The 10,220-nt window shown below is 39.9% G+C and overlaps 1 protein-coding gene across 4 annotated transcripts in view; it reads left to right on the top strand.

Annotated features, from left to right (window-relative positions):
* Positions 1-5,200, top strand: part of ELAVL4 (ELAV like neuron-specific RNA binding protein 4) — a 75,461-nt gene extending 70,261 nt beyond the window's left edge. For all 4 annotated transcript variants that reach the window (XM_014939381.1, XM_014939380.1, XM_014939383.1 and 1 more), the window contains exon 7: positions 1,721-5,200. In XM_014939381.1, the coding sequence (XP_014794867.1) occupies positions 1,721-2,048 (328 nt within the window). In that variant the 3' untranslated portion in view covers positions 2,049-5,200. The remainder of the gene's footprint in view (positions 1-1,720) is intronic.
* Positions 5,201-10,220: the final 5,020 nt, after the last annotated feature.

Here is a 10,220-nt window from a genome sequence, read left to right as displayed (position 1 = left end):
CCCCCCCCCCCTCCTTCAGTTGTCAGTCAGAAAATCCTGAGGAATTATTATTCAATTCTGGTATTAAAACTCATCATATTGAAGGTACATGTGAAACTGGATTTTTATTAAGACGTTTCCTCTGTGCAGTTGTTACTTTAAAACATATCCCAAAGTGTAGCTTCAGAAAGCGTGTCATTTTTCTTTTTTTTTTTTTTGCAAACTGATGAAAGGAAAATTATGTTGATCCTGAGGGTTGATACTGCTTAACGTCTTCATTAATAACCTGAGTCACGGGCTGAGCTGAGCCCTCCTTGCATTAGCGGGTGACAATAAATTGGTGAGGGAGCAGGGACAGTCACCCTGCTGTCGGCCACGGCTGCCACTGGGGAGACCTCGACAAGCTGGAGGAAGGTGATGAAATTCAGGGAAGGCAAATGTAGAGTTTAGCCCCTGGCTGCTCTCTTCAGCCACCTAAAAGGGGCATTGGAAAGAAGATGAAGCTGGGCTCTTCTCGGAGGTTCAACTGCGAAAGGACAAGAGTCAACAGTAGCTGGTTGCAGGAGGGGAAATACAGCTCGAAATAAGGGAAGTCATTCAGTGTGAAGCTGGTGGAGCCCTGGAGAGGGGGCTTCAGCAGTGGAGTTCCCACTCGTGGAGAACTTGAAAACCTTCTTCTGCAAGACCGTGAGCAGCAGGTCTAATTTGAGATGTTAGCCTTGTTTTGGGTAGGAGGTGGGTCAGATGACCTTCATAGATCCTGCCCGGCCTGTATTAATTATTCTGTGGTGGTTCTGTGTTCATAAACATGCTCCCTGGGCTTTAGCTTCCCAACTCAGGTGTTCAAGTTAAAGGTAACGGGTCCCAAAAGACATGCAGGAGGGGAAGTTAGGGTGCTAGACTAGATTTCTAGGAGCTTGTCTCTCTCTGACCGTTGGAATAACCTGAGAGCCTGGTCAGAGCCTGACTATTGGAATAACCTGAGAGTCATGGACATGGAGTCTCACAGTATGAAGGTATCAGTTGACGTGCTCATTAATTATATTTGTGCACTGTTTTACTTACTCTACAGTTGCCACATAAATCTTTATTATGTGGCCAGCTTTAGGACTTCTGTATTACCTGGATGTTTTCCCCGTGCACGTCAGTTAAGGACTGTGTTAGGAGGAGAATTAAAATCTACCACTTAAAGATGTCTCTCTAAACTTAATAGTATTTTTAGCTAAAGTGGCTATTTTTGTAGCTGAATCCTGACAATGGCATTTCACACTAATCTTTAAAATAAGTCTTGAAGTTTTTTGGGCGTTTTTCACTGCAAACTAGTAAGAGGTAAAGCATTAGATTTCCGTTGCCTTGAAATTATATTATTTTAGTGATGGGAATAAGTGGCAAATTCCTGTAAGCTTTTCTAACTGAACTCGTGTCTATAGCAGCACGTGCGGGCCCTTTTTGACTTAGATTGTTCTTAAGCTTTTCTTTTATTAGATCTTCGTAGACATCTAAGTAGGGTTTGTCCTTGAAGGGAGATAATTTAATGCCCAGGTTGGGTCTATTCGTTGAGTGCAGCTCCCCTCCATTTCGGTAGGAGTTAAGAGACCAAGGGTGGCCACGTAGTCATCTTCCAGGGATAGGATCAAGAACCTTCATTAACGTTGGCTTATTCGTTTTTTTTAAAGTCTTGGTTCCATGTAGCTTGTGCCAAGAGATATATTTAGAATAGACCCCTCTTTTTACTCGGTAGGTTTTCTCCGATCACAATTGATGGTATGACGAGCCTTGTGGGAATGAATATCCCTGGTCACACCGGGACTGGATGGTGCATCTTCGTCTACAACTTGTCTCCCGACTCGGATGAGAGCGTGCTGTGGCAGTTGTTTGGTCCCTTCGGAGCAGTCAATAATGTCAAGGTGATCCGTGATTTCAACACCAACAAGTGCAAGGGATTTGGCTTTGTCACCATGACCAACTACGACGAAGCTGCCATGGCGATTGCCAGCCTTAATGGATACCGTTTAGGAGACAGAGTATTGCAAGTTTCCTTTAAAACCAATAAAACCCACAAATCCTGAATTTCATATCCTTACTTACTAAAATATATATATATAAATATATATACGAACAAAACAAAACAAAAAAAAAAAACTCTTCAAGGCTTATATTCAACCATGGACTTTATAAGCCAGTGTTGCCTAAGTATTAAAACATTGGATATCCTGTGAGGAACAGGAAAGGATTTTATAATGCTTAGAAAAAAAAAAAAAACCTTTGATGCATTGAATGTTCTTTCATAGCTGTCGTTGTTGAATATAATATACATAGATAACAATGTGCAGGGATTTTTACCCGGCCAGCTAGTTTTACTACCTTCCTTGAAGGTGGGTCTTTTTAAGATGACCATTCACTCATTTGAAAAAATAATAAAACAAAAACAATTTTTACAAACTAATGGGATTAAAAGCGAGAAAAAAGCTTTCTGTTTTCTTTTCTGTTTTTCAAAACATTGATTGAATCAGATTGGTAAACCCCCCAGACAAATTAAAGAGGAACAATAAAAATTGCAAAAAGAAGAACATAATTTTGCAACTTTTTTTATTTTTCCTTTTTTCTTTTGTATCATGTGAACTAAACAGTCTTCTGTTAGGGAATGGGGTAAAGGGGGATACCTGATGACATAACAATTTAAATAACATTAACAATGTTGCCAAAGAGGTGGTCTCTTTGCTGAAAATGGGTTTCAAGAAAAATCTATTTTTATAAAATATAAAGAATTTTTACAAGAGAATCTGGATTTGAGAAAAAATATTTTGACTGGCTAATTTAGGGGAAATTGACAACTTTGTCATGTTCATACTGCACTGGTAACTTTTTAGAGATCAAGATGTGTGTTTTAAACTGGATTAGTAGATTGTTTTTTGAAGGATGGGCTACAAACAGATGATCTTCGTATCTTTTCATAGCATGTAATAAAAATATTAAATACAGTACGGGAGAGTGTTCTTCCCAGGCACGCAGTTACCCACAGTCAAAACCCAAAAGCAAGGAGATGAGTTGCAAGACGGTTTTTCTTTAAGTCATCAGTATGGGATATCAGCAGAACAAAAGTTAAAAAAATTAATTTTTTGATCAAAAACTTCCTTGGTTTGAGCAGTAGGTGCTACAAAATTATTTACATATCTTAGTATCATAGTTAAATGTAATGTGTTTAGAAAAAAATACATTTGCTTTAAATTTGTTAAGAATTTTCAAATTCACTTTATAGCCCAAGCTAATATAATTGGGCTGTGTTGGCACATTTGGAACACTGTTTATGTTGCTTGAAACACTTATTTATTTAATTGCCGATGTGATGCATATGGCCAAAATCAAATATAGCTAGTTTGGCTAGTCTACTTATTTGTTTACTTAAACTATGGGAAGAAGCATATTATTGTGTCATTTTGTTGTGTGTGTATGTGTATATATAATATAAATATATATATATATAAAGTTATTTTTTCTTTTGGTTAATTTATTATAAGTTGTAACACTTTGCTAGTTTTGTTTGTATATGTCTTAAAATGTTTTCTTATGATACTTAAGTGACAGAGGTATCAAGGTAACTTGTGTAGAAATATTGTTTGATATATTGTCATGTTTGTTGTGAATATTTTTTCTTACTGCACAGTAGAAAAGAAAACAACTGGGTCTTTATTTTAATGTAATTCAGATTGGGGAAAACAGAGCTAAGGGAACAAAATGACTGAGGGGGTGCTCTCCCATGTCCAGTGCACTGATCATTTTAGTATGTTTGTGCTTTGTACGGTTATATATTTAAAACAAAAAAGGGTCATGCTCTTCCCTGAGTACTAGAAACAGTTACTCGCTATGCATAATCTAGTTGATAGTTAAATTTGCTATTGCTTTTCTTGTCTTGTTATATAAAATCTTTTCAATACAAGTTTAGTCTTAATGGTAATAAAACGTTATGGTTATTTATAACTTGTGCTTATTTTGTGCATTTTTTCCATGCTATACCCACTAACTGCATGTAGACTAAGTATTGTTTTTTCACACTGAAGAGGCAAACTTTTGTAGTAGACAAATAACTAAAAGCAAAGGCTGCATCATAATTTTATCAGTTTTTTACTTTAACAATGTTAGATTTTAGTTTAAAGGAACACTCATTCAATGTTCAGGGAAACCTTTATACATCATCTGCTATGAATGAGCGCAGTTTGCTGGGAAAGTTTTGATGCATTTGCTAAGCATTAGTGGGGAAGGCATGTCAGAATCTTTTCTCTACGATGTGTTTTACTATCTGAATAATAATAATAATTTAAAAAATCTTTCTTAGGACCAGGCAGTTGTATACTTTAGTTATAATGAATGACTTCATGTTAACCTTGCTAGTTTAGATCATTTCTGAGGGAAAGTATTGTAAATGTTTTTTTCATAACCTTGTTGTGTTTGAATTATTTGTACTTTAATTGTCCAGACAATAAATGAAAGTGTGTAGAATGGCTATGGACTTTCCACCTTTTTAACCGTGTTCAGATGTTTTAGTGATCCCAGCCGCACCTCAAACGAGGTAGATGTTAGACTCTGATTTCAGAAGCAAGGTCTTCAAGAGAGAAACGTAATAGTCAAACCAGATTGAGCATATTCATTATTTGTTTTTCCTTCTGAAGGCTAGAAAGAATCTGCCATTTAATTTAAGATGTTGAACACCAAATACCAAACTGTAACTGTAACTTTATTTGAATGTGGAAGATACTGACGGATTTCTATTATATACAGTATTTTTACACGATGAAAATATTAACTCAGTCAATATCAACACTTAACAAAAGTAGTAAGCAAATTTTGGCATTAATACAATTTTTAAGCCATCATTTAGTTTGACTTTTCTATGAATATGCTATGAATGTCATGCAATATGAAACAGTGTACATATTATCTGCTGTACAACAGTATATATGATCACATTCCAAATTTGATTCTTTTCACCATGTGTTATAACTGGAGTTGATAACTTCTTTCAGTTGACTTGTTTAAATCCCATTAATACAAATATTCACTTCATGTTTATGTTCTGTAACATTCACTAATTGAGAATATGTACCTTGTAAAACTGCAGCATTGAATTTCGTAACTGAGATTAGGAAAACTATATCAGAGGGCTGGATGGACTGTGTGGTTCTTCAGCTCCTTCACCTATTAATAAACTCGTGTTTTTGTGAGATTAAGTTACCATGTTGGTTATAATAATTAACTTCAGGCTACAGAATGAGTTTGTTCTTACATTTACAGCTTGCTCAACTCATCCTTAAATCAACCTGCCCATTCCACAGTAAAACGCAGACATTATTTATTTGCTATCTTCAAAGACTTGGCTCTGACAAACATCATCCTTCCATCTATATATATGTATATACACACACTTTGATATACATATGTATGTATACTGTAACATGCACCAGCCCATTTTAAAGAAACACTTTCCATTCAAGAACAAACTGCAGGAAATAGTGTTTGTTGTAAAATAGCACTACATGAGAGTATTTGTTAAGTTTGTTGGCTAAATTTTTTCCTGTCCTTTCTTCTGCATACCTTATACTGTCAGGAAGGGAGTGAGAGGAAAATCAGTGTACAGTCTGGGTGCTCTTAAGACAGAACCGTGACTGTACACACGGGTGTGGTGGTGCTGTTAACAGACTTTGGAGAGGCCAGTTTTGATCCAGATTATTTTCCTGCTTCCACTTAAAGGTTGGCTGCTGATGTTCTGCATCTCCTGGGTGTTAGGTACCTATTTCTCTATTCCATATGGCTCACATCATTGAGTTTACGTGAGCTGTACAAAAGCTCACATATGTGTGTAACACAAGAATGACTTTTACACCCCCAGTCTGTAAAAATTCACTGCCCCTTTTGAGAGTAGCACAAATGGGCGCTGGATAAAAGTGGTCACAGAGGGGCCTGTGTCACGTTACACTGATCCTTTGTGAGTGTTTTTAGAAAGTCTTGCTGAAACACAATTTCTGCCCAGCTGGGATCAGAACCAAATTTCGCTAACAGTCATTCAGAGTAATCAAGTTTTATATTTCTTTCCTGAAAGGATAATCACTCTTTCTGCAATTAGCAAGCCTGCTGCATAAATGGAAAATCACCTGGGGGAGGGTGTTTCAAGTGTGTTCACTTCATATTCCACTTCAGACTACCTTGGGCACAGTAATGGGCTTTGAATGAAGGGAGAGGGGAGCGTGTGTTGGAAATGATGGCTTGGAAATATTCAGGACAGCGGTGAGCTACTCTGAAATCTTTGCTGTGGGAAGTCAGATTATTTAGCGACACTGGGTTTGTAGCAGCCAGATGCAGACACAACCCCTGGTGTGAGTGATGGTTTCCATTGGGATGGGTGGGCGGGGGGCTGGATACACTGCACCCCCAGAGGCTGGTACCTGGGCACTTGAGTCTCCCTTGGGGTAATTAAGGGGGAGAGGCACACCAAGAAGGTGCCCTGGGGAACCCTTTCACTGTCACCAGTAGCCAGCTAAGGCTGTTAACTTACACATCTCACTTAGGTGACCATGGATATACGAGGTAAAGCCAGGTCAGCATGTGATGACAGAAAAAATTTGCTCCCTGCCCTGGAGATCTTGCAGATGGAGCTCGCTGCACAGCAGAAATTCATTCTGCAAAATGAAAGGAGATCAAATCCAGTATAACTTCACAAAAGCTCTGACATCCCAGGCTAATCCCGTATCTCTCTTCTAAAAATAACTGACTTCTTAAGCCCAGAAGATGTGATGGAGCTCTTCCAGCTGAGCTTTAGTAACTCATATGGGGGTAAATCACTTGGGGGGCAAACAGGAACTTCTGCAGAAAGGAAACGAATGGTCACAACCACACGCGACGACACACATACACCAATCTTGTGGAGTGCTACCCCCTGGCCCCATGCTAAAGAAACCACTTCAATCCCAGGTGCACTGGGCTGATGCCCTCAGCAAGAACACGTACACTCGTGCCACAGGCACTTCTGAGAACTTTCCCAGACACATGGTATGCCACTGGTGTGCTCAAGAAATTCAAATGGGATCTTTACCCACAATTGAAGACGAGAAACCAGACTGGTTCTTTCTGACTCTCAGATTAGCAATTTTCTGAAATACTCTTTCAGTGGAAATAACTGGGAAGATGGAGACATGGACACACAAAATTAAACAGCTGCTTTTGAGACAAGGTTTGTAGTTTTGTCTACCACACCCCTAAGGTATCACTGATATTTTTGAACACCAGTCGGCATATTTTAAATGACTTAAAAATATTTCATCTTGACTTTCATACAGCTTTTAAATGTTATGGGCCTGCAAATTATTTCTTGTGCAGTAGGAAAAAGCAAAATGCTAAAACCTCTCTCTTATCTATTCCACAATAAACCTCCAGGCTTATAGCAATAGGGTTTGTAGCTGCCAGTAATGGTGACCCAACTACTGCTGCTTACTCACAGGCAAACACAACCCCAGGCTGCTTCATGGCTTTTTTTCCCCTGATACAAAGCAAACCAATGTGCTAAGAGGAGCCAGCCCCCATGTGCCGTGGGGTGCTCCTGCCCACCCAGCCTTCTCCGCAGTCTGAAGGACAAGAGGGACAAGTTTTATTTAATTCTTTGTTAATCCCCCCAGTGGCACAGGGGAAAGCGCCCTGGGGGTCCTCCATCCAGGCCATCATCTTACCTGGCCCGTGTGGTGCACAGACCACCACCACCCCCCTCCTGCACCTCACCTCACACATCCGTCCTTTACTGAACAGAAGGAACTAAATTTCATAAATTTTATTTCTGATTAACCAGCCCTGTCTCACAGCAGCCCAGTAGCCATCACTTGGCCAGGAGCAGGTGTCAAATAACCCTTCGGCCTGATTTTATTAATCCTGACCACCTGCTTAACACCACAACCATTAGGGCCCTGAGTTCCACACAATCCCCCTCCAATGACACGGATGAGGATCCCATCCTAGATGAAGCCCACATTTCTGCACCCCACAAGGCTGCTGGAGCGGCCAGTGTCGTGGGGCTGGCGAGTCTGGAGGTGCCTGACCTCCACTGAAATTCTCTGCTCAGCCTCATGTTTATCTTTCTCCTCCAAGACCCAGACGTGCAGCTTGGGCTGGCCGCATGGCCAAGGCACGGGAGCAGCCACCAGTGACAGCTTTCACAAAGACATGCGGCCTTGTCAAATCAGGAGGGGAAAAAAAATAAAATAAAATCCCCTAAACTTTGCAAATGAACATAAGCAATGACGGTGAAAGAGCAATCATTTAAAAATACCTCCCTGACAAGGAAAGAAACCCAGCGAAGGACAAGGGAGGCCTGGTCTGTGCTGGGTGTCACTGACTGCGGCTGAGCCACCTCAGCAGCCTCTCTCATCACAACATCTGGGGAACCTCACACTGAAGCCCAAAATACTTAATTTCATTTAAATGACTTTTAAACACACAAGATCATTAGCTCTTCAGTCTGCGCATCAGGACCGACTAGAGCTGCCACGATCCATTTGCTTTGAAGCAGCACTTTGACTTTTCTTCCCTTACATTTTGGTGGAATTGCACAGGTCCCAACACAATGATATGCAAGAATTAGCTTTTTACGAACAATACAATTCTGATTTTAAATCAGCACATGAGACACTTAATTAATTTTGTAGGATAAGGAATCTGTTGCAAATATACAGCAGTACACCCACACATCACCATCTGCTGTGGAGAATTAAATGTACAACTCACAAATGAAATCCTGCAAAGTTGGTGCAAAAAGGTCCTTGCTTGAATTTAAACAAGGCTGTGGAAACCTGCAAACACATTGCAAAAGATCATGAAAACAATAACAAATTTGTCCATCTGTGAGTCAGTTCTAGCAGGGTTGGGTTTTTGTTTTGCTGGGTTTTTTTTTTTATATTGGTGTATTTGCACTAGTTGTGGCAGCTGACAATGCAAATTGTCTGAAGTGTATTTGAGTTCTTCTGGCCAGAACAAAGTCACTCGTGAAGGTGGTCCCAACAGGCTCCGTCACATTTTACCAGGTCTTCTACGTTTAGGGAAAAACAAAAAACACAAGAAATTCCTTTCTTTTAATATTCAATTTAGCCACAGTTTTGAAAAAAAAAAATTGGCAAATCTGGCAATTGTTGTGGATGTTTTATTATTAGAATTATTAACAAACACTGTTCCTCACTGAAGTGAGGAAAAATAAACATCAACAACTACTGCTGCCATGAAAAAACACTAGCAAACACAAATATCTCTATCCCTTTGACTCCCCTGAAGCCAAGCACTTACTTCCTGATTTTGCCTCCTCATTTTTTAATAACACACTGATTTGAAATGTGCTCTCGATTTTACACCTAGTAGAACCACATGATACTAAGAAGTCATGTCTCCTGATACCCTGTGCTGAGGAGATGGCCATGAATCTTCATAGCTGAGAAAAGCAATGAAGTCTCCTGATGAAATCCATGCCAGTAAAACGTGTACGAGAGGGCTGGAGCAGCCCGAAAGCAAAGCTCTTTGTACAGCTGCATCTCCTGCCTTTTCCCTGTTTAGCATTAACCCCCAGGACAGCCGAGACTGCCCAGCGCTCGCCAGCAGCCGCGGGCTGCAAATGAGCCTAGGACCTGCTCCTCACACTCTCACCAGCTGTATCCCTCAAAAAAGTGGTCTTTTGCAGCATTATGCTGACTGAAGCCATACCACTAGTTCCCGAAATACAGATGCCCTTCCCTTTTGATTTTTAAATAGGGTGCCAAGAAAACATGCTGACATTTTCTCTCATTACTACTTCATTTTATCAACACAAGAGCTATAAACATACTGTCTCAAAGTACACACTTATGATGCTACCGAGCCCATCAGCCTCTGGAATTTTACCTGCACATCCCCAAAATCATGAGGGTGTGTAGGAAATACAAGATACAGCATTCCTCTGCCCTAGCCAAAAATTGCTCTAGGTTGGTGTTCTCACAGTTTTAGCAGAGTTTTTTTGGAAAACGAAAAGATTTCCTAAACCTTTGCTGAGATCCATGCTCTTTTTTAACATGTACTTATTCCTTACACACCTGGGAAGCGCTCTGAGTACACACACCCCGAGTATAATTTATGCTAAGGGGCCTGTTACATGTTTAACTCAGATAAAGTGTATTCGTAATTAAGAAATGCAGCATCAGAGGTACCACGTGCATGTAAATTTGCAGAAAGGACTCTATCAG

Source organism: Calidris pugnax, unplaced genomic scaffold (assembly GCF_001431845.1).
Source record: "Calidris pugnax isolate Ruff unplaced genomic scaffold, ASM143184v1 scaffold18, whole genome shotgun sequence".
Taxonomy (NCBI): domain Eukaryota; kingdom Metazoa; phylum Chordata; class Aves; order Charadriiformes; family Scolopacidae; genus Calidris; species Calidris pugnax.
Note: the sequence above shows the minus strand (reverse complement) of the source record. Positions and strands in the feature narration are given on the sequence as shown.